Here is a 24,932-nt window from a genome sequence, read left to right on the forward strand (position 1 = left end):
AAACAGTACACCTCAGAGGAAAGTTAGTAAACCACCCCAGGCACTCATTGCTCCAGCCTTTTGTTGTCTGATGACTTCACTTCCCCCGTCTGGCTCAAGCATGGGGAAAGCCCGATGACAGCATGTGAAGAGGACTCATCCTGGGAAGAGGAATCATCCTCATCCTAGCACTTGACTGTACACAGCTCTGTGCCAGAGCCCCCACGTGCCAGAGCTGGAGCTCAGCGACTGCACCGGGAGCCAAGGAGCAGCGTGGGGGCCCAGCTGGCTCCACTGCAGGGCCAGGGCAGCCAGAGAGGGTTCAGAAAGGCGGCAGCTGCTGCTGCCCTGCTGCCCTTGGGGTGGACAGAAAGGTGTCATACCCATACCATGGGAAAACAGGTGCTTTTCCTTCTAAATCAGACACTGTGCATCCAAGTGCCTGGAGCACTTCACTGAGGTATCGATCACCAGCATGGTTTGTAGAACTCAAAACCAGAATTTCCTCACTAGTCCTGATTATACTGACCTGCCTACTGTGAGCAGATGCCTGCGTGGCACCGTGCAACAGCACTGGAGCTGGCACAGCACTAAGTGGTGATTACAGCTGTCCAACCAAGAACCTAAATTTGCAACAACTCCCTCTTCCTAAACACTACATGCACCCACCCAGAACTACCACTGAGAAAGTTCACTGTTGGTTTTGTGCTTCTCTCAATTATATTGCAGTAAATATTCTGGAGCATCTGTTTATGATTCCAGTCACAGCTTGCTTTGCACCACTTGCAGTGACTTGCATTTCTGCTTCTTTAGAGATAGCTCTAACTCCCATTTAGCCAGGTTTGCTAAATTTTGTTAAACTTCACCAGCAAGACAATGACCATTTAACACGATAGAAGTGCATTCTCTTTTCAAAACCTGGAAGAGAAATTTAGGCCCAGCAGCAGAGCACCCTGAAACAAAGCAGTCAGAGTTTATTCTCACTGCCTAGAGTAACAACAGCAGGGAACCAACCATAACCAACCTGCAGGAAACGCAAGTTTTCTTCACCTCAAGTCTGTTATGCATTTAAAGGCCATCCAGGAAAGTCCCTATTAGTGAGAAAGTCACTAAGGTTACAAAATTACTCCTGAAGTAGAGGCTCTCTGGCACAAGGAGCCAGGGATCCACACCCAGAGGTTTTTAAGCACATCAGAGTTTTTAAGAGCAAACTAAGTCCTATACTGTAGATAAAAGCTGATAGTTAAATCCAAGAGCTACTAAAGCACAGGCAGTCTGACAGCCACCAGTCTACCCATGAACTAAAATATTCACACAATGCAAAGTCTTAATAAAATGTTAGTATAATGACCAAAACCCACACTGTGGCCTAGTAGTTGCCTTTGCACATCAACACTTGGAAGGACTGGAAGACAGGGAACAGCAGTATGTAAAGTAAAAAATAGTGAGACTGAAAATGTGACTGAACACTCCAAGTTGATGAAGTTGTGTACATTCCCCAGCCAGCTTCAAAATGGAGGCGACACTTCATGGCCCTCAGTTCAGGCAGGCTCCCTGCCCCTCAGCTGCATGCTGCTGTTTTGCTAGCCAAGCCCAGGAGAGACCATTCTTTTCTCTCCCAGCTCAGTTGAGATGAGCTCTCAAACCAATTCACCCCTGTGGAGTCCCTCCTCAGGCCAAGGCATCCACCTGGTACTCTGGTTTCAAGATTCCCTGCATCACACAGCCAGGAACACCTTGTTTTTTCAGACCACTGGCCAAAGTTTAAGGATGAAAGTGTTTACTTAAAATTCAGAGTTGTAGGAACTTTACAAAGTTTCCAGAAAACCTCCAGTCAAACAATAAAATACATCAAGATTATACTTCCTAGCTCAGCATCTTCCTCTGCTGTTAGCTTTAACTGGTACCCCTTCCTCATGCCACGTCCTGGAAAGGGGCTGAGGACGGAAAGCAAAAGTTAAGACACTTGCACCACACCATTCTGCACACATCCCCATTGTTTAAAGGTCCTTCCCAGCATCTCCTCCCCAAACCACCATTTGTCTTCTCAGTAAGGAGACAAAAGATTGCAGGCAGTAGAGGAAATAATATTAATGGAGTAGTTTGGGTGATCTCTAAAGCACAGTTGAAGCCATGTTCGTATGTAAGAGTTCCTCCATTGATGGCACTCCATCTAAGCAGTGAACTCTGCAGGCAGCAGCCTCTGGCAGGGGACAGGGCAGCACTCCAAGGCAGGAAACCCACGGCACAGGTGTAGAGGTGACCACAGTACTTCCACCTTGCCCTCTGGGTTCATGCATTAAGTGCTGTAGCAATTTACAGTGATTACAGCCATTCTTGGCAAATGCTGTGAGGTGCATAAACTCATTTCCATTATGTTATAAAGACAAGGTCCTTATGGTCTTTGCTATGAAGAGCTGTAATCCAGATCTGAATCGAGTATTAACTGCTCAAATGTTCAAAAAGCATCCAAAGCAACACTTCCAGTTCTTTCTTGCCTAGATTTCTCTATCTTCTTAATATTCTTATCAGAACTACAGGCTGAGCAGGAATATTTCTGGAGTGCAAGAGTTGCCTGGTGTTACCCATCACATACAGACTGAGCACAATGACTACAGTCTGGAGTGTTAAAATCAAACTGTGAACACACAAGAATAGCTGGCAATAAGTAACTCTGGTATTAAAATAGGGTTTAGCACTGCTGTGCTCTGGAAACTCATCCCACCAGACAAGAGTAGTTAAATCTGTCCCTCTGACACTGTTGGTTTGTGCTATGATGCTGGGAGAAGTTTGGACTGGAACATCTGAGAAATGTAAACCAGGTTGTCCAACATCTTCAGCATGGGAGTAGGTAAAACCTGGAGCTGCAGGAAGAATTGATGTGGGTGTGCTGGTGATTTCCATGTCAGACAGCACTGTTACAGCAGTCTCCCGAGATGATGTGAAGTGCTCCGCCACAGGAGATGTCAAAGTCTGGGAATAAGTTGAGCTGAATGCCTGGTAGGTCACAGCTGTGGTTGGCAGGCACTCTCGGTCATCGATGCTTAGAGACACAAGGGAAATATTCTGCAGTGCCATTGGGCTGTGGCACATCAGAGATGGCACATTTTTAACTATTGCTGTGCTCTTTTGGAGCCATTCTTGGAAGCCAAGAATTTGGCAATCGCATTTCCAAGGGTTGTCATCAAGGACAACTTCTTCCAGCTCAGGTAAAGCAGTAAAGAAGTCTGCAGGGACAGACTGTAGGTTAGTGCTATTCAGGTAAACCTTCTGGAGGTGCTTGAGGTTATGAAAGAGGTTTCTAGGAAGAACCTCAAGCCTTGTATCAAAGAGGGAAATGTTCTGCAGTTTCTGAAGGCTCAGAAAGATTCCCTCTGGCAAACTGGAAATATTACTTGTATGGAGAGAAAGGCCCCGCAGTTCATTCAGGCCACTGAATACATTCCTAGGGAGAACCGTAAGCTCTGGGTTAAAACTCAGGACAAGAAGCTCTAAATTTGTCAAGTTACTGAACACAAAATCTGGTATTGTTGAGAGCTTTGTGTGATACAGCCAAAGGCTACCAAGATGCCTCATCTCTCCAAACAGTACTTCTGGAAGAGTCTTCAGTGGGTTCCTGTACAAGGTCAGTTTAGATAGGTCATGTAAGTGCAAAAAAAGGCCAGAAGGCAAAACCTGAAGCCTGTTTCTGGAGAGTGTCAGGGTTCTTAGTTTACGAAGACAATGAAATGCATCAGGAGCAATAGAATGGATATTATTGGAATGCAGGAAAAGCTCCTGCAGCTCCTTCAGGCTATCAAACATACCAGACTCTATTGAAGACAGCCTATTAATATACAGCATCAGCCTCTCAAGCCTGGCTAATGCACTAAATATATTTCTAGGCAGTGCTGCTAAGTAATTTCTTGACAAGTTCAGTACTCTGAGTTTGGCAAGTTTCTTCATCACGCCACTGGGAAGTGCTGTTAGTTGGTTTTTGTTCAAGTAAAGCTCCTGCAAACCATCCAGTTTGTCAAACAGATTTTCCTCAATAGATTTCAACCTGTTACTTTCAATGATCAATTGCTGAAGCTGCACCATGTCATCAAATGCTTCTGGGGGAAGTTCAACCAGCTTATTACCTAGCAGTTTGAGGACTTTTAGCCTTCCCAAGCCTTTAAAAGCCATTGGTGAAACCAGAGCGATGTTGTTTGAAGACAGGATGAGATGCTGCAGTTCTGCCATCCTAGCAAAAACATCCTCCAAGTATGATATGTTAGCATTTGTTATGTGAATTTCTGTCATGTTGCAAGGCAGATTTAATAATTCCAGGTCTTTTATGTGGGGGCCAGAGCAATAAATTGCATTTTTTGAAGAGCAGTCACACTTCTCAGGACAAATAGATGCACCCAACTGGAAGAACAGCTTGATCATCACTGACAAACGAAACACCAACATCCTTGTTGAAGTGCCAGAAACATTAGCTGTTACGAGAGATAAGAGAGAATCAGGATTTGATCATAGGTAACTTAGCAGCTTACAAAGATGTGTGCTTATATCATAAACCTGCAAATGTGTGCAAAATTTCCCTTGCCTTGAAAGCAACTTCAAAATCTCTTTTATTGTTGACTGCCAATATTTCTGACGTGCTCAGCTTACACTGAGAAGTACAGATAAATTAAATTTTGTAAATCAAGTATTCCTTGTCTATATTTGTACCAATTAACTATAACAAAAGCAGACAAAAATCATAATGAAACACTTAAGTAGTCAAAAGATGTATTTATTTGAACAGAAAAGCATTACAGAATCACAGAAGGGTCTGGGTTGGAAGGGACCTTAAGAATCATCTCTTTCCATCTGACAGGGACATCTTCCACAAGATAAGGTTTAGTATATTATACTAAATTACATGCCAAAAATATTTTCAAAAGTTATCAAAAGGTCCTGCACTCACTGTGTTTTTCCATTGTAAGTTATCTGAGGTTTAAAAATAAAAAATTTAGCCTGCAAAAATAGACAATGGAGGTAAAAAGGTTGTCCTGTACTTTAAGTGGTGAAAAGCAAAACAGCACTGTCCAGTTAAATCCTGTCTCAGCATTTTCAAGAGATGGCTTCTTGGAACAGCCCAGGAACACACAAGAAGGAACAGGCTATTTTTGACACAGCCTGAAATAACACAGAAGACCCCATATGACAGGACAGTAGTGAGCCTCTGATAACCAACAAGCCTCATTTCAACAGCTTAACACGATGCCGAGCTATCAGCAGTGGTATTAGAAGTACAATGAAATGAGAGGAAAGATGTGCACGAAATTAGATGGGAAGTTGTAGCAATAAAGGTACATCTGCATGAAACACACCACGAAGTTGGAAAGTTGCATACATTTCCAAACAAACAGGAAAGCAATCATTGTAGGTATAAATGATAATATTTAAGAGCAAGGCAAACAGAAACCCTCGGTCTAGAAATATTTCCTCAATGAAATCAACTAGCCCAAGTGTATCAGAAACCTGGATGTCAAGCACTGGCTGAGCAGCAGAATAAGCAGCACCTGGGATCACTGGAATAGCTACACAACTTCCACAGACGTAACCGGGATAGCTGACACAATGTCAGTCCTCTGCACCAGGAACATGGGGGAGAGGACGCTCCATCCCCAGGGGCAAGGATGAAGCTCTCCCACACCAATCCCACAGACAGACTGTTGGGTACAATCCCCTTCACTTAAAGAGAAATCAGGAAGAACAGCAGAGCTTCTCAGGCACCTGAACTGCTGACAAGAACATACCACAATGGACCCAAAACAGCTGAAAGTCCAAACTAGCTACTGCAGTAAAAAAAAAAAAACCAAAACAGAAGAGCAAAAGGGAGAGCTTTAAAAAAAAAATAATTTGTCCAGCTTCAGAGTACTGAAGTCTGGTAAAATCTCTAATTCTCCCTCAGGAAGGGAAGGCCATGGCATTTAGGGCTATCAACGACCAGCAACATGGTGCCACAAAGCAAGATCTCAGTGGGCTTTTCACAACTCATTGAATGAGACATAGGCACCACCAAAAAATAGCAAGAGATTTCACTCTTCCAAAAGTCTTTCACATATCAAACAAGAATCTTCCAGAGAATCTCACCGTCCTAGTAATCCTCCCCACCCCAAAACTCTCTGTCATAAGCCAGTGATGCTTTAACCTCAATAAATTTGTAATTCAGCCTGTCCTTGATCCTACCTTTCCCTACAAGCAGAACCCTCCATCCAGAAACACATTAAAAAATTTGTTTCAAGCCCTGACTGACATATCAACCTACACCACCAACTCAAGACCACAGGAGAACTACAGGATTCAGACAAGAGAAGCAAGGATCTAGAGAACCAAACGGATGGAAAAACCCCCAATTTGTTATGCTAGAAACTACAAATGCAGGTCCCTTGGAAGGTATGACTACAGGCCACTCTGTAAAATCAGAAACAGACTAACACTAGCCTGCAGGTTTGTGATGACTGTTTTCCTGGTCTTATAGCAAAAGATAAGAGTATACATGAAGACAAGTAGATGCTCAGAAATGCTAGAAAGCACTAGTTTTGACAAGCAAACAACAAAATGGTAGAAATTCTTTGCAAGATATGAAGGCTGTAAGTGCTGCCACAAGAACTGGACAAGCCTACGGGTCTCAAACAGCTAGAGCTGCTAACAGTATTTTTTGAAAAAACATTTAAAGATTTTAACAGTACAGATTACAGTAATACCCATAATAAAGATTATATTTATATGTTCCCATGCATTAAAATTCTCTCAAACCCTCCTGTGAGACACCTGACATTCCAGAAAAAGCACCAGCTGGCTGGTCATTTACCAAAGTCTGGTCTACAGCCTCTTTCCCTTTTAGCCCCCTCCCCCCCCAGTAATATTTCTCCAGACTACAAAAGGATGCCAGAGGCATTAATACATTAGTACTGTTACTATATCAGAAGTCTCAAATCAGTTTTGAACTTACAGAAAATTGAGCAATGTATTGCTTACAGTGGTGCTTACCTCTTTTAGTGTCTTCCAAGTTCCTAAACTCATACAAGCACGAAAAAGGAATTTTGAGCTGTACCTTAGAAACTTATCTGCTTTTTAAAGGAACTTACTAGGAGCAGAGCAGGCAATCAGGCTTCACCATGACACTGCACTTTAAATGGGAAGTAAAACAGCAAAACGCATCCTCTAGATAACACTTTCACCCATATTTGCCCAGTTACTGAGACAGGCCAAAGGCCAAACAATATTTCAAGCTTCTGAGCAGATTTTTGCCTACAATTGTTCAAGCAACCAACATACATATTATTCAAGCAACAACATACAGGTTGTATGTAACTCCAAAAGTAGGGCTTGAAGCCACTCACGTAACAGGAGAAAGTTTTAAGTCACACACCCAACAGCAGAAGCTTCTTGTAGCTTCCTTGGCAGTGATACTGGACTATGTGCTTCAGCCAACCCAAAGCAAATCTGAGTGAAGTCAGAAATCTACATTTCATTGTGAGATGTAATAAGAGATGTCAAATTTGTCACCGCTCTGCTAAATAGGTTTTGAAGGAATGGACACATCCACTTCAAACCAAGTGCTCCTACATTCACAAAGCTGCTCTGACTTATAATTTCTTGTGGGATTGGAGTCAAAGCAATTTCAGTAAGGAATGAAGGGGCTTTTTATTTAATGCTTTGGCTAAGCATTCCAAGGTTGACACATTTAGTTTCTGTTTTGCTTCAAAGTCTTCTGGCGTGGCAGGCCAATAAAACCTGTAAGATTCTGAAAAAGCTAAGTTGTAAAAATAGAAGCTTGAAATTGAAAGATTAAGTTTTTGTTATTAAGTAAAAAGGTATTTTAAGTATCTTGTCTTCAAGTGTAAAATAATGTGCTCTGCCAATGACTGTTTCAATGGAAGGTGAGCCCAGGACAGAAAAGATGTCTTCATTTCCATATGATTTTTCTGAAGATGACTCTGACAATGGTGACAGCTCAGATCATGCCTCCCACATGTCCAAAGAGAAGGAACATCTGAATAACCAAAGGTGGAAACAAGCTGCTATCACATGTACAAGGCTTTAGAATGGCTCTCATAAACCACCAAAAAAAGCTGCTCAGTGTGATCCCCTGCAGAACAGTAACACAGCAGGCACCCTTCCCACTCCCATCTGCAGAAACAAAGAGGCACTGAACAACAAATCCATGACATCAGAGGGAGTAAGTGTGTGTTCTTCAACAAGCTTTGCACCTAATTCTATAAAGAATAATTAAAACAATTTCATGAAACTAATGAGAAGAGTTAAAATATCCGTTCATTTTAATTTTATTTCCAAAGAGCTTCAGTCACAAAAATGATTTACAAGTCTATTTACAATTCTATTGTACAGTTATTTATGTATGCCTCTTGACAACAGGGTACCATTCTAGAGCAGCAATACATATTTTAAATACAAAGATGTAGTATCATTTCAGATTTAAAAATAAAAGGAAGCTGAGCTTCTAGAGAGTGCTGTAATGATGAACATTTTAATCTGTGTTAGGCTTGAGGAATTAATGACAAACTGAGTAGTTTCTGGTTCACATAATTATTAAACAAGCTGCAGTTTGTTGAAAATAGTTTTAAAAACCTGAAGCTTTACTGTTTATAAAATCAACATATTCAAGACTCTAAAAATTGTCAAAAACCCACAGCTTTCCCTTAGACATACAAAACCCTAAGTTTACAATTCAGAATTTCATGGGAGAAATCCTACAGGACTTGAGCTCTCTCATTTTGTGATGACCAACATAAGCATTAAAAATTTGCAGCATAAAAAGGACTCCACATCTGCTTAGTATTATACTGCATACACACATATACAGTACAAGATTATTTACCCAATTTGGGATGACTGTTCAGCACAACCTTCATGAAGAAAGAAAAAAATAAATAGAATTAAAAATCCAACAACTTTTTAAAAAGTGCAACAGTAAGAGTTTCCAATTTAAAGTTACGATGAATATGGACAGTCAGTTCTGTGGGTTTTTTCAGCCGCTTCTATTCAAGCATTATTTGCAGCATTTTCTTTTTACAGTAGATTTAGTTCTATAGTACATGAAACTAGAGTTACTGCTAATTGAATCTGAAGGGAAAGGAAGGAAAAAAACTTTTAAAATAACCCTGAGGGATATACAATTTCATGATCTTGTAATTTATCTCTAAAAAGTAACATTTATTATTTAGCAACTGCTTTTCTGGATAGACCAGTCCTTTAAGTATGTGCATAAATAATATTTAAAAATCAGTAATATTTACAAATCCTAATACATCAAAATAAAATACGTACAGATTGAAGTCTGCATACACAAATAATTTAAGAATAAATCAAAACTTCTCAACACAAGGCCAAAATATACAGCAGGAAGAAAATGTCTACCCAGTATCTAATGGAGCTCACTAACTTGGTCTGTTCACCTGAATTTAGATTTCCAAGATGAACACTGAAAGAGATTTTTTTTCACTACAAAATTATTTTCATCTTACTTCAAAACAGAAATTGAATACACTAGTGCAGATCTAGTTTGCTGCATTTCTGAAAACCAGAAAAACTAAACTGCTCAAAATGAGAAAAATGATAGGTGGTCAAATTCAGCTCTTGGGCAGGAAGGCATAAATCCCAATAATTGCAGAAAATGCAAATGCTTATTTTGTGGCTGAACTTGCAATAACAAGACGGATTCTCAGAAAAGCTGATTTATTATTCTTGACTAAGCGTCAGAGCTCAAGCATGCAACCCAGGAACATTTACCAACCCTGAACTCAGACCTGGAGGAAGCAAGCTCCCATTTGCAAAACACTCAGGTTTACTATGCTCATGAGCCATTAGTCACTCAGTTAAGTGGAGACACTTAGCAATTTCTGTTTTAGTAAGAGTTCCCATAAATGTTCTCCGAAGACAAGCCCACCTTAATGAGCTGTTTTCCTCCTCACTTTCTAGGTAAGTCTAATAAACTAGAGTAAGACTGAAAAACTAGCTCCAGAAACCAAACAAGCCGAGAAAAATTATCAGTCTAGGAAAGTATTAAGCAAAAGCATATAAAAGGGAAAGACACAAATATTTCCTTTCAGTTCTCATGAAACAGCAAATCTAAAACGGTCAATGAAATGGAAAGCAGAAGCTTATGCGTTTAAGGATAAGTCACAGCTCCCAGGTCCAAGATGCATAGCTTCACAATATTTTTCAACTAAAATATTATTTTTGTTTAGATTTGAATACTACTTACGCAGCTAAGAATTATTCTTCATCAGTTATTCCATGCTACAAAGATTTTGTAAAATCAACATTGGCAGAAATTAGCCAACTGACTCAGGTTCATGACTAATTAATGTACCCAATGTTTGCAGACCCTTTAAAAGCCACCAATGTTGTTCAATGTTTATGACCTTATGAAGCCAGGATAATAAGAACATTGCTCTGTTGAATGAATGCTAAGAAAACCATTTCCCTCTTTCCCCCTGCTCCACTCCTCAAAAACAAACAACAACAACAAGAGAAATCAGGAAAAGAGTTGACAGCTGGACTGGAAGATAGTACACCCATATGCACACTATTTAGGAGGAGCAGTAACTTCAACAACCAAGTTCTAGGAAAAGGTCTTCCAAACCATTTAGCACCACTTTTAAATTCCCTGTTGGCACAGTATATTCAACACTGCAGAAACCACAACATGATTGACATTAACATGGTTAATGGTTGATGATCTTCAAGGTCTTTTCCAACCTTAATGATTCTATGAGCAGCAGAGCACACTGTCCATACTGTCTTACAGAACAGCACAAGGGAATTGGGCCTGATCTGAAAAATTCTGCTTATTAAAACAAGGCTGGAATGGAAGTGCCTCCACAGGAATTTAAAAGAAGAAAACAAAACAAGACAACCCAGGAAAAAAAAAAAAAAAGGAAAGAAAAAGAAAATGAGAAAAAGAAAGAAAAAATAATCCCTAACATCAAAACCTCAAATTCCATCATTAGAATATACACACTTCAAAACAATCCCAGCCAGCCAGTGAGTCTGGGGCCCTCATTCCACAACTACTATAAAGGACCTCACTTCCTTCTCTAAAGGATCTCTACAGAATCATGACTTCTTCAGACCTCAGATCTCTTCCCAAAGCTTGGAGGTGTCTGGACCAGTCAGTTGTCCCTGGTCAAAAATAGACTGATCAAGACTCAATATTTATCATCTTCCCAAAGACACTAAGGAAGACTTTTCCAAACATTTACAAAGTTGACAATGGTTTCAAGATAATATAATTTGTAGTTAAAAAAAGACAAAAAAAAGACAAAAAAAAGTTTTAAGCCTTGAAAGTCAAAGTGCTGTCTGCTTCTACTTCTTTGTAGACCTATTTTTCTAGTGGTCTTGTGTTCTGATACTGCCTCATGGCAAAATGATGTATGGCTACCCCTAGTGCTTAAGCAGCATTAGTGGTGATACAAGCTTTTATTTTTATCATCTTGTTTTTTGTTTTTTTTTAATAAATAAAATCTGCATAAGCCTTATAGTTCTGCAGCAAGACAGACTTTAGCTCAATTTTCTCTTAATTTTGTTTCGTACAGCTACATGTAGCGCCTAAGACACCAGCAGACACTTTGAAATGCCTGTGCTCTTAATGTGCACAAATCCCACGTGTGGGCATGTGACAATACCTCCCTCCCGCTCCCACATCCCTTGCAGCAGTAACTCTGGCCTTACTACTTGAAGGTATATAGGAAAATTATCTTTAGATTTACAAAAAAAACATGGTCCACAAAGGGATAATCCAACCCTTCTGCTGGACAAAGCAAGGTCTACGGAGAAATGCATAGCTAAATGAAATAAAACATGACATAGAAGAAAGTGTTTAGATTCTCCATCCTTCTTTCTCCAAAAACTTTAGAGTGTAGCCAAATGGCTCCTCCCCTGGAGGCCACCTAAGCCTTCCTTGTGGTTAGCTAGAAGAGAAGTCAAGAATCCATTTGAAAGTAATGTGCTTATTTCTTAAGGACATAGCATATTGCTTCTACAGCATTCCCAATTCCTGCTGTGGCAGACTAAAGAACTGAACTTAGAACCCAAACATTACACCTGGAAACACTCCTTAGTAATAGAGACAAACTTAGAGGTACACACACACAAACTTTAGAACCGTTCTGAGGCACAAAACTTTTCATCAGTCAAATAAAAACCAACTAAACAAAACAAAATAACCCCAACCAACCAAAACGACAAACACAAAAAACCCCAAACCATGACAAGGTTATTATGCACCTCTAGTACAGCCATGAAACCATCACATCATAGGGTTTACACGAACACATGCCCAGATAAGCAGGTCAGAACAACTATTAAGATATTCCAGGCAAATAATGTGAACCTGTTTTAACTGCCCTGCAGTTTAAACCTTCAAATGCATCTCATTTAGGAACAATGAAATCTGAAAGAAGGTGGAAGGAAACACAATCACTTTTGTTCTGCCTAAGGTAACTTACATTTTTAAAATGTATAGCCATAAGACGCCTGGCTCTGAATTCTGTGTTCAGAGAGACAAAACAGTTGGAAATATCTGCATTAGAATTTGACATTTAGCACACTGCAGTTTCAAATAAAGCCTTAAAATTACATTCTTCTGAATACTACTAAAGATACATGCCACCAAGATCCACTGCTACGTTACAGTGATGATTTGATATGAACCATTTTCTTGGGATGGTACTTTTGCTTCTGTTGTTGTCCTGGGTTTTGGTGGCCATTCTGGATCAACCAGCAGTTCCTGAGCTAGGTGCATATACTTGGCTTTTGGTGTCTTCTCTCTACAGCCAAACAGGGAAGAAAGGAAACAGACTCCACAGCGGTCCCCAGCCTCCTGCAGAAGTGAAGAGATTTGAAAACTTGTTTTCAAACAAAAAATACCATAACAAAAAATTCAGTAACAATACAGTAAATTACTAGAAGAAAAACTATTATTTCAGTCTTTAATTTACTAGTTCATTATCACATTGGATTGGACCTCTGGTACAGAAACTCTTCTGTTAGGTCATCTCTTCTATACTATGGTAGCAATGACATTCAAAAAACATTAAGAAAAAACCAAGTATTTCACATTGTTGTAACATCTAAGACCACCAACAGTTTTAGTTCCTATTTTATAATCATTTCAATAATCACAGATAGAACAGGGAACAATAAACTATTTTACAGTTGGAGAATAAAAGCCTGGTCTAGAAAAAGCAAATTCCTAAAATCCCAAAACACTTTTTAAGTCATGAATTGTTAAACTGAAGGCAGCCAGTCACACAAAAGTAGCAGAATTTAACTTGTTGGCATGTGAAATCTAAATACTGCAGGTATTAATAGCTATTAAAAAAGACACAAATTACTAAACTTAAGACTTCCTTCCTATGCTTCCTCTCCCAGTCTTAAATGCATGTAATTTTAATTAGCTGGGGAGGAGAAACACCATTCCTCATTCTTGAGACTGAATCCCTCTCATGTCTCAGAAAGCACCTATAGTCTGCAGGGCTGACATTTTAATGGCAATATATTCTATAGTTTTCATCATGCTCTAAATGTCTATCAATTGGTGAACTGAAGCAAATGTGAGCCTTGAGCAGAGTCTCCATTCTTCAGTGACCAAAACCAATTTGTTCTACAACAGCCTCAAAAGGACAAATGTAAATCTGAAGTGAATATATTTAATAAAATTTAGGGCTGAGAAATAAACCACTATAATTCTAGCAAGCACATATGTACAATCAGCCAAAAGTATTAAGCCAACAGGCTTAAAGTAAAGCTGGTTTTTATGGGATTCACGTAGATTTCCTTCATGCATTAACAGCAGAGGGGCAGATTAGACCAAAATTCATGGTCACCTGAAAAGCCTTTCAGTAGTAATAGCGTATTTTCATTTGCCATCTTGTTTTGTTTCATTTGTACATGCTGAAAATTACCTCTCAGACGAGGACCTAGAACTCGAAGCCAAATTAATTTATTTTAATTGCTTCTAAGCAAATCAAGATGTTCCCAGTCCTAGCATACTAAGTTGTGACATTACAAATAAAATTTGCTAAGGTGGAAACTAAAGATGAAGTAGAAAAAGTCTTAAAGCAATATTCTAGGTTTGCTTCACAGTTCTTGCACACAGACTAAATTCTTTAATGTCAATACAGAAAAAAATATAAACCCAGAAGCCTTTGCTTTTAATATTCCAATTACAGAAATCTAATTTAAGCAGACTTAAGCTAAAGATAAGGCAACAGACACTTAGATAAGAGAGAAAACGAAATTAATCCACATGCACTCAAATGATGACAGCAAAATACTCGTCTCCAACCTGAGGCGGCTGGGGTATGGTGAGGCGAGAGTCTCCTTGTTTGTCTCGATTGAACACAACCTTCCAAAGGATCATATCAAGGAGGACATTCTGTGAGACATTACAGTGAGTGGGAAGAGTTAAAGAAACTAATGATCATTTGTTGTTAGTGTGCACATTACAAATAAAACATGAAACAGTGTGTTAGCCATAACTAATCCAGTGGCAAGCAACAGGGAGAGTTTATGCTACTTGTCAGTACTTTTGTGATAAACATTTTCATTTCTAAAGTGCTCACACAAAATTTAAGAATATGAACACATACTCTAAAATCAACAGCAAACAATGACCAAAACTGCATCCACTGATATGGGTAAAAAACAGAAATACACGTGTGTTTCAATACTCTAAAAACCTGTGCGAAGACATGAGTGCTTAGAGCAGTTTCCCCATAAACCATCTTGGAGTTATGCTTTTCACACAGCCTGTTTTAAACGAGGGACATTCTCAGAAAAGTAACAGTGAGGTGGCAAAGCTGAGCCACCAACAGGAATGAAGGAATTTGGTAGGTGTAATTCCAAGTTTTTAAAAGAGGGCAGAACTGAACAGTATGTTGAGCACATCTGGTTATTCTCATACAACTTCATGGGCAGACTCGGGAGCTTTGAGCAAATCTGACAACACAGGTGTGAACCTGTACCTTCCATGGCCTTGAGCCTACAGCTCTGGTCCTTGGACAGATTCCATTTCCAACATCTGACTAACCGCTGCCACTGAAAATGGGGAGCTGATTAGTCAGACTTTTGTAACAGATTTTTATAATGCTTATGAGTTTATAAAATATCAGAATTTGATAGTGCTTTTATAAAGCACCGGGCAACAAATCTTCAGCTTGTTAGATGTTTGCTTTTGAAACCAGTACGGTTTAAACATGTCTACACCAGGCATCAGGGGTGAGGAGGAACAGCTGCTAGGATCTGCCTTTGTTGTGCAATATTTTCTATCATATGGTAGAAAGAATCTGCATGCTTTGTGAACCTAGTCTAGCACCCACATGGAAAGAGCAAAAGCTTTTCAGGGCATTTCAGAAAACAAACAGAAAGCCACCACAGTCAGAAACTACTCCTGTTGTAAAAGCAATGACAAAACTACATATGATCATAGCATGACACAAAAGTGTCACACTGGCAAGTATGACTAAGGAGGATCCAATTCCTCACGTATCTCATAATTATGAGACACTTGAAGTGGCAGTTCCTGAGGGACAGCTCTCAGCAGAACAAACTCTAGGTGAAACACAGGGTACCTCGTTAAAAGACGGAAGGAGCTGCCACCAGTGGCCTCTCCCAGATATTCAGCATGTGACCTGTGGCACAGGTCTGTAGTGAAAGGTGGAGGGAGCAGAAAATCCAGCCAGGCACACAAGAAGAGAAAGACAATGAGCTATACTTGAAGGAAAGAAATAGCCTGGGATTTCTACACAACACACTGGACCCAAGGAGCTGGCACCACATGACAAAGCTTTACAGTGCAGAGTAACACAGCTGCAATTGGGCAAATGCAGTTCAAGAGGTGGGCTCAAGTTAGGGAAGGTGAAGTGTGTACTGTAAAACAAGGTTTGGGATTTGAGGATTGCTATACAACAGTTCTGTTGGGACACCTGCTGTACAGTAAAACAGCTCATCTGCCATAACAAAGCATTCAGCTTACACTTACAAAGTGGGAGAAACTTGGTTTAAGACAAAGCGTTAACAGCCTACAGAATTAGTGCAACGAAGTAGATACTTCTAATTTTATTACCAATGTACAGGCAACAAGATAAATAGGGAAGGCTGTTTAGAAGAAATGTGTCGAATCACCCCTGCAGTTTTGGCAATGAAAGTTAAATGACTGAAATGTACAAACAAACAAGATGCTAACTCAAATCTCCATAAGAAAAAGAGTGGGGTGAGGTTTGAAATACTGGGTGAAAGAACACAGTCTGCAGGTAATTATATTAATTAGGTGATGTTTAGTAGAAATTCACAAGTTTTCAGGCTGATGTGACAACCAGCAAGGCCCAGAAGTGGAACTTGATGAACACATATTTAAACCAGAGGAGAATCATTTGTCCCAGAGCCACGTGCTGATACATGGATTGGCACACTGTACAGACTTCCTACTGGAGCCCTTACACATCCAGAACAGAAACAACACCAGATTCTATAAAAGTTACAAGATCACCTGCAGAACAAAGGAATCTTCAAGCAGATGGTAAATTTATTTCTCTCAGTAATCTTTATCACTGGACTGAAAATTGAAATTAAATAAAATATTTCTGTCTATGTTTGTTTTAATTTTATCAGAAGACAAAAAAAAGCCATAATTCTGAAGCTTCAGAAGAGCTGTTTTGTTTCAGTGGTAAAGACAGCAAAATACATAAAATTTGACTTTTCAGAAATAAAAGAAAGTCAAAAAACCCCCAAACTATTAAGCAATAACTAATTAAAAAAAAGACAAAATCATAAAAACTGAAGAATTCAAGGCCATAAAGGAAAATCATCAAAGGAAGAGCGAGGGGACAACGTAAGAAAGGCATAGGAGCTTAAATAGTGGATAAACTTGTTAACAAGACAAGAGGCCAAGAAAATTAGTATCTACTGACACATTTTGGGAAAGACAAGTTGTTGCCTGCCATGTGCAAACACAAAAACATGTTCCAATAAGCAGCAACATAAGAGCATATTTTGCTAATTTTATTTGGAACATTTTAAACAAAACCTTGGTAATTTTGATTCAAGTATCTAAAAAAACAACCTTTGTTTGAGTTAATTTTTACTAGATCACAAATAAAGGGAAAAAAACATGTCAATTGGACAGAATATTAATGCTGTAGTACTCTTTGAAGACCAAAATTGTATGATCCAAGCAAGTATTATGCTGGTTACATTGACAGCAATCCCTCACATTGTAATGGAAATACTGATTAGAAGCAGTAGAAAATGCTACACAGTAAAAACAGATAATTGCAGTGTGCACTAGATAATGTTGGAAGACCTTTTCATCTTGCAGGAAAAAAGTGACTCATGACTGCAACCAAAACCCAAACATATTCAGGCTGGAAATCACACGTCAGTTAATAGGGAGAAAAACTAACCACAGGAATAAATAACTGACTGTGAATCCAGACTTCTTCTGGAAGACTTATCTGTCCAACTTTGATTCTCAGAAAGAAAAAGAAGGCACAGGGATGAAAGGTAGGGCATGTTTCTGCACACATTAACTCTGGAATTATAGCAGAAGAGGTCAACATCCAGAGTGATTGACTTCAGACAAGCTCAGTGATGGAAAAAGCAGATTTGCATGAACATCTCCACTTCTGGACTTTGATCATATCAGACCTGCAGAATTCTGAACAATAAGCTATGTGTATGATCCAAATGAAAGAAGGGGGGGCTCCCCTAAGGATTTTAGATAGTTCTCTAGTATGCTGTTATTCTGAAGTAACACAGAAAATAAAAATGGAGTCTTTTAATATGAAATAGTTGAATTATTAAGTCTTTTAACTTCCTCCCAGCCTCCATTTTTTAATAAAAAAGATTTTAAAATTACACTTTAGACACAGAAAGTCTTGACACCTTAAATGTAGCTTACAAGGACATTTGCAGAAATACACACTTAACAAGAAAACAGCAGCCACTCATACTGGCATGCTGTGAAGAGTGAGCTAAATAAAAGACAAACATGCACCCTGCAAAAAGAAACACTTAAAAGAGAAGCATTTTTTCCATGTGGATTTCTTACCTCCGTCAGCACGGACACAACTGCATTTAGAACAACGATGATGACAATTCTTAGGCGCCACTCCGGTGGCACACACACAAGCTGTGGAAACAAATTGCCAGAGGCTAGAAACACACATGTGAAGTAAACACACATCCAAAACAGACTCGGCAGGATAAATTCTCCCTTCCCCACCCAGTGATGTGAGCTAAAGCTCTGCAGGGCTCACACTTGCCCCAAAGGCAGCCCATCAGCTGCCTGAGGAAGCTGACACGCTCACAGATCTGCTCACTCTCACCTCAAGAAATGCGTCGATAGGTTCAACAGGATGCAACATGATGAAAAATATGAAGACATAAAGAACTATAACAGATAAAACAAACAGAACTGTAAAAGAAGAAAAAAATATTTTAATTGGACCATCTCACAATCAAGAGTTTTAGACAGTTTTAATATGTATCACGAGTTAATTACTGCCTGGAAAAAACCTCTCCTCTCCCCCTAAACCCCTTCCAGGCAAATGGGGGCAATATTACTTGTGCTTATAGCCACAGAGAGAAGGCCTGACTCCTTCTCACCAGCTCACTTGTGGAGTTGAAATATACATACACATATACAAATTAAACAACTATTAACACAAATTTCTCCATACAGTTTAATATTTCCTTATTTCTAGCTGTGATTATGGGAGGATAACTCCACTATGATCTCCTAGCAACACTATTGCTTCTGAAGTGGCACAACAGAATTGTCAACAAGTGCAGAGTCACTTGGGAGTTTTATTTGGAACTGTATATACTACGAAAGGACTTACAATTTTTGTAGCATGGTTGTCTAAAGGGCTTTCCTTTAGAAAAGACAATTGCCACTATGAGGTACTGAAAGCTGGATATAAAAAACAAAGTTGTGTTTTCATAATTTTTAATGTAATGTTCATCATGAATAGTCTCATTCCCATGGTGTGCAGAGCTGGTGTTCCGGGCGTCCAACACATTACATGCACTACAAGACAAAAACATTGAACACTGAGTTATGGAGAAGAGGCAAATGGAGCCCACTTATTTACAAAAATAATGACAGAACAAATTGCTACAGTCATAAAAAAGCTTAAACTTGAGAACATATTACAGGTTGTAAGAAATAACTCAAAACTGTGGCAGGGAGATAGCAATTTTTGTGAATTCAGAGCTTCAAGTTCTTTTATGCTGCCAGTTTGTAAATTTTCTACATAAACTGTTTAAAAACTATCATTGTGGACAGACTTCATAGACAGGTAAGGAAATACTGCAATATAAAAAAAATAAAATTAAAACACCTCTTCATTTTCAAAAATATCAATTTGATTTGCTGTAACTGTAACAGGAAAGCAAAGCTTTATAACATGAAAGAGATAGAATAAATCTGATCTGTAATTTCAACTTTCTACCTCAACTGTCCCAAAGCTGAAGAGTCATTAGACCAAGCCATCTGACTCTGACCCACTTTTGCTTTTCAGCCAGTGGGTAGCTCCCATATATTAGTAGGCTTTTCACAAAAAAATCAGCAGACTAACAAGCTGCAATACAGAAGCTTTATTTTCAAAGTCCCCACAGGGAGGGTCAAGAAAGAAGAGAGCATTATTATTGCTATAGCTTTCCAATCACTACTGTATCCTGCACAGAGCCACTGAAACACTTACTCAGAGTCTGGTGTCCAAGGCTTGTACCAGGACTGCTGTTTGACCCAAAAGAACCCCAAGGTTTGGAAAGCAAGGCAGATGATGATCTGAGACAACACGGAACACAGAAGTGGACCTGAGATAAGACCTGATGGAGGCCTTCGTGCAACAAGCTCTGTCCAAGCAGGGTTCAGACTCACTGCAGAGAGAACAAAAAACAAATGACACATTGCATCATTATGGTTTTCAAGAGTTAACCTGTTCACATTCTGTGGGATTAGAATGGCTTGCTCATGACATCACTTTAAAATTTAGTCCAGAACTGCAAATGTGAAACCACTTTGAAAAGACCACAGAGCCCTAGAACAATGCCACAGTGCCTTCTACAGGCTGGCTCCCCAGCAGCACAGCATAGCAGGGGACAGCAGCAGCCATCAGACTTAAGGAATTAGCAGTGTCTGGCCAAATTCCCTTTGTCTGGCACAAGGACTTACAGCTTGCCTCCTCACTTTTGGACTGCCATTGCTTCAATTAAGATGTTTTTATTAAATTTGAAAATTGAATTCTACTGTTAGCTAGTGAATTGAATGCTAGGCTTGTATGTGAAATCCAATGTTACACTAGGAAATGCTTTGAGTGTAACATTTTGTGGACAGAAGTTCAAAGTAAGAATGCAAGGAATCAAAACATTTGAGCAAGATGATACTGCAGTAACTCCTGTTTTGATTCCAAAACCAGCTTCCTGTACTGTGAAGACTTAGTTCCCCAAGATCATGCTCACAACCTGCTTCTTGTTTGAGGACATTCCACAAATTTCAGATGAATCAAATTCAGTACACAGTGGTGGTTTGGGTTTCTGAACACAAAGATGTAATAGTCATAACATCTTCACTGTATGTCACAGTGTTTTCTTAAAACCACATGTAATTAGATATTAAAGAAAATCTGCAAAAACCAAGCAAAAAGTAGTTCACAGAAGCCACAATGGTAATTCACTTCAGTACTTACTAGTGAAGACAACGACCAAAATGATTGCCAAATCAATGAAGAGAAACTGGAAGTCTCCCAAATTGCTCAGGATCTGGACAGAAACAACAAATGAAACATTGGTAATTTCTTCACAGCACAAAAAATTTATACTGACACTTTTACAGCATTAATTCTTTGAATTTCCCTCTATAAACAAGACAGTGTCCTATCAAACTGGACTCCTTTACCTGCAGGAGTCCTGAATACTCTACAATTCACAGAAAAATCCCTGAAGTATCACAGTATGAAACAATTTCCTTTTCAAGATGGACAAGCTATTTGTAGGTGAAATTTGTTTGTAATCAAAATTATATTATTGACTCTTACATAACAATGCAATAACAGCTTAGGCCTACAGTTCTTTAAAACACCATAGCCTTACTATATACTCATACAGCTGTCAAAATTTCCACCTCAAAGATCCTTTAATACTTGGCATCTTTAACTTGCTTAGAATACAAATTAAAATACAGGATTTCTATAACGTGCCACTATTATAAAACCAATCATATTAACAGGAAATATTCCATTTTGCTTCCTCCCCAAATCAGTACTTCCAGTTTCTTTCGATTCTAACATAAAAGGAATGCATTGCTCTTTAAAATAATTTAGGCTATTTCAAAATGCTGCAAGTTTTTAAATAATTTAAACCTGTATTTTTGCTTTGTATACATGCTTCTTTGGTCTTCCCACTGTAGAGACTTTCTTTTCACAGCCACTGTTTATTGCCTTTTCTAAACAGATACTACCATGTATTTTGTACAGTTAAGATGGAAAAAAACCCAAAATACTAAAAACACTTTCAGTCTAAATGTATTTCTGAATGCATATGTTGTACTCAAAGGGACTTGCAATAATTTATATTAATTATCTATCAACTTTCAAATCTCTGAATTATGCTGACACTGCATAGATATTTACAGAATACTTACAGAATACAGCAAAGTAACAGTGATGTACTGGATGATGCTGTACAATGCCATGAATTTAAACACACAGAAGGAAGTTACTAAAGCAGCACGGCCTTCCCTGTCAAAACAGATGCAATCATGTAACTACAAAGCTTTCTGTGCAAGCAGTTAAGTTCTGCCTACCAAAATGTTTGCTGCAATTAAACACACCTAATTTGAGGGACATTAGGCTACAGACATGAGAGAGAAGCAGGAGTCAGAATGGTACACTTCCCTCAACATCAAAGTTGTGGGCATGTCTTCTGAACTCAGCCACCACCTAACTTCAGTCCTCTTTGGACTTCATGTGGTTTTTCAACAGAGGTTTTAAAATTAAAGTCTTTTTACACAAGCATCTATGAAGCATTAGTTTACTGCATGGATTGAATAAACACACATTCAGCCACAGAGCTGCTGACTTCAGAAATGCTTCTGATAATGCATTACTTCATTAGCTCCCCACAGACCCCTTGATTCTTCTTTGGCTGAACTTCAGCCAAAATCATTACCTAACTTCCAATTCTAGGGTCAAAAAATAGGGTCAAATGCTATTTAGAGAATTTGTCTTCCACTTTTTATGGTGCTGAGCAAATATCTGAAGATTTTTACTGCTTTCAATTACACACAGCCTTTATGGAAACTAGCAGTGACTAAGACAAAATTAAAGACTAATGTGTAGAAGCTTGGTCATGCTTTGAAAAATTAACTTTACACGGACAAAGGATTTTACAACAAAATAGTAAATCATGGTATGGCAGGGTTTTACTCAGAGTACCTTCAGTAAAGAAACAGAACCACTAAAATGTATGTATTGTTCTATAATTCACACTGGTTTCCTGCAGCATCAAATACATACTAAAATGGAACATGCAAAATAAGTTACACAGACACATTTAAGTCTACAGTCAGTGGCATTACCTGATCAGCTTTGGCACACAGGAAATACTGGGTGTCCTGGAAGTGAATGGTGATGCCACAGAAGCCTCAAGTTCAGACAGAGATATACCACCGTGTGCCCTCTTCAGTGCCTGCCAGGTAACATTGAAATAGAGATCATTTTAGAACTTTCCTACAGCTGTACAATTTAACTGAATGCTTCTGTATGGAAAATAAAAATATACTTACCCCACAGTCATTTGCTCCATCTCCACACATGCCCACATAGTAACTATAAAAAGCAAACAGGTATCACCATTCTGGACCATTCTCCAACCATGGCCCATTTAGCTTACTTCATTAATTAGTTCTATATTCCTTTGAGTTATTCAGGGTTTGCATAACAATGGGTGATCATTAATGCTGAAATAAATTACTGTTGCTGTTATACATATAAGGAAGTAGACAGAAAAGTAACATGACAATGACAGGTCAATCAAAGCAATGATAGTTAATTAGCTCTCTATCATCCCAATGTGGTCTAAAGAATCTTTCTCTAGGCAATGACACTTCTGTAGTATTTTTAAAGCTGAAAGGCCTGACACCAACAGTCACATATTGACCAATGTAAACAGAAGTCATCCTGATAATACTTCTGTAATAACACAGAAGACATTTGATGGGTTTGTTTCATAAGCCAAGCAACTGCATTTATAAAATATGTTAGTCAGTTTATGCACATATTCCTCATTTAAAACTTCATGAAAAGTCTGAAACTTTCCCAACTAGCCAGCAGATGGTACTACTCTCATTCTATTAGATTAGCTAATAGGCTGAGCTATCAACACAAGGAGTTCTCTCAGCCCAGCATTTTTCTTTAGACAAAGCAGCTAGCAGCATGCAGAATTCTTGTCTCCTATCCCACCAAACACATTCAACCCTCTCACTTTCTATACTTAAATACTTACTCTACATTTTGTAAAGCTTCCACCAGCTGAGTTTTCTGATCAGGTGCCATGCGAGCAAACACAGTGCCGTGTAGCACGAGCTGCAAGACAGGAGAGCTCTTAATGCTCACAGGGCAAAATCTCTTCACCTTTGAATGCGCCCATACGCAAGTAAAATGCTCACCTTGGGTACCAGGTCCTGAAAATGCTCCAAAATCACTGCAAATGACTTCCCATTCATTGCAAAATGGTATTTTGTCATCTGGAGATCCTCAAGGCTTTCATGGACCAATTTAACTGGAATATCCTATCAAAAGTAGTTTAATACTCTAGCTGTAAGGGATTTACACAGATACCTTGCCATTTCAAGCTAATACTCAGAGGAGTACTCCTAGAGATCCCACACAAGACTACATTTATAAAAAGGTCACTTGAAAATAAACCCTCATACAATAAAAACACATATTTCTAAGAAAATGTAGTTTAATGTTTCAACAACAAGCAGATAGAGAAGTTCTGACAGATCGAAATGCTGGGGAAAAATCCCTGTCAAGTGAAATGTCAAGTGTGGTATCCCAGTTGAAAAACTACCTCCCATAGCTGCTTTACTAGTCTTTGGTATTTCAAGATCTGAAAGTTAACACGTATATCAATTCTGAACAGACACGTAACTCCATATTTACTATTTAATGGAATAACATAAAAAGAACAGTAAAACTAACAGCTTACATTCTAATTTATATGCATAATATGGTCATATTACCTCTGAGTTTATGGCTGGTGATGAACTAGTGCATTTTGCGAGGGTATCTGCATAATGCCAGTTGATCCTGGCAGCCTGCCCATCCTTTGGAGGTAGTGCTTCAGCAATAATGACCTTATCCTGAGGTAGAATCATTCCACAGTCTCTGGCCACAGAGATAGCAGTTAACATGTTATCCCCTGTTAAACAATTGCATTTAAAAGGGTTTCAGTCAGAAAAGCATTAAGATCATACGTGTATATTCCCTGAAAGAGAAAAGCTAACAAAGCCTGTAAAGAACTATGAGGAGGACTGCCCCACATACCAGTGCCAGCCTCAGAGCAAACCAAGCCTACAGACAACATTCAAAGCCTACCACGGAAACCCCCTCCTCTAGAAATTTTGTCTGCTGCTTGGAGCTATACTGACCAAATCTTAGTGTATATGGAAAATCAGGCAGAAAACAGGTAGCCATTTAAAACACTGCTTTTTACAGTTATAGAACATGCAAACACAGAGCTGTATTGTTAGCCTAGCAAAACATTCCAAAATCACAACACCTGTGACTTAAAAAGCAAACATATATTGTATGAAAAACACTGAGCACAGACATCTAGAATGCTTACAAGGACCTAAGTCATTCTCCCAGAAAAAAAATCCAATACAAAGTGACTTTTCA

The 24,932-nt window shown here is 38.9% G+C and overlaps 2 protein-coding genes across 6 annotated transcripts in view; both read right to left on the minus strand.

Annotated features, from left to right (window-relative positions):
* Nucleotides 1-590: 590 nt before the first annotated feature.
* On the minus strand, nucleotides 591-8,109 carry GP5 (glycoprotein V platelet). Of its 3 annotated transcripts, none has more exons than XM_068200707.1 (2): nucleotides 7,567-8,109; nucleotides 591-4,442 (listed from the first exon to the last, which is right to left on the minus strand). In XM_068200707.1, exon 2 carries the CDS (start codon nucleotides 4,414-4,416, stop codon nucleotides 2,488-2,490), a length of 1,929 nt encoding a protein of 642 aa, XP_068056808.1. In that variant the 5' UTR covers nucleotides 4,417-4,442; nucleotides 7,567-8,109; the 3' UTR covers nucleotides 591-2,487. The 3 variants fall into 3 exon arrangements, with proteins under 3 accessions (XP_068056808.1, XP_068056809.1, XP_068056807.1); XM_068200708.1 differs by having other exon boundaries at nucleotides 7,086-8,109; XM_068200706.1 differs by having other exon boundaries at nucleotides 6,988-8,109.
* A 147-nt stretch (nucleotides 8,110-8,256) lies between these two features.
* Nucleotides 8,257-24,932, minus strand: part of ATP13A3 (ATPase 13A3) — a 57,487-nt gene continuing 40,811 nt past the window's right edge. For 2 of the 3 annotated variants that reach the window (XM_068200701.1, XM_068200702.1), the window contains exons 22-34: nucleotides 24,275-24,453; nucleotides 23,696-23,818; nucleotides 23,533-23,612; nucleotides 22,814-22,856; nucleotides 22,607-22,716; nucleotides 21,671-21,767; nucleotides 20,718-20,790; nucleotides 19,731-19,908; nucleotides 18,867-19,054; nucleotides 18,351-18,439; nucleotides 18,074-18,154; nucleotides 14,312-14,401; nucleotides 8,257-12,844 (exon numbers count right to left, since the gene is read on the minus strand). In XM_068200701.1, coding sequence (XP_068056802.1) covers nucleotides 12,647-12,844; nucleotides 14,312-14,401; nucleotides 18,074-18,154; nucleotides 18,351-18,439; nucleotides 18,867-19,054; nucleotides 19,731-19,908; nucleotides 20,718-20,790; nucleotides 21,671-21,767; nucleotides 22,607-22,716; nucleotides 22,814-22,856; nucleotides 23,533-23,612; nucleotides 23,696-23,818; nucleotides 24,275-24,453 — 1,529 coding nt within the window. In that variant the 3' untranslated portion in view covers nucleotides 8,257-12,646. The remainder of the gene's footprint in view (nucleotides 12,845-14,311; nucleotides 14,402-18,073; nucleotides 18,155-18,350; nucleotides 18,440-18,866; nucleotides 19,055-19,730; nucleotides 19,909-20,717; nucleotides 20,791-21,670; nucleotides 21,768-22,606; nucleotides 22,717-22,813; nucleotides 22,857-23,532; nucleotides 23,613-23,695; nucleotides 23,819-24,274; nucleotides 24,454-24,932) is intronic. The other variant, XM_068200703.1, reaches the window with a different exon arrangement.

Source organism: Anomalospiza imberbis, chromosome 10 (genome assembly GCF_031753505.1).
Source record: "Anomalospiza imberbis isolate Cuckoo-Finch-1a 21T00152 chromosome 10, ASM3175350v1, whole genome shotgun sequence".
In the NCBI taxonomy this organism is placed as follows: domain Eukaryota; kingdom Metazoa; phylum Chordata; class Aves; order Passeriformes; family Viduidae; genus Anomalospiza; species Anomalospiza imberbis.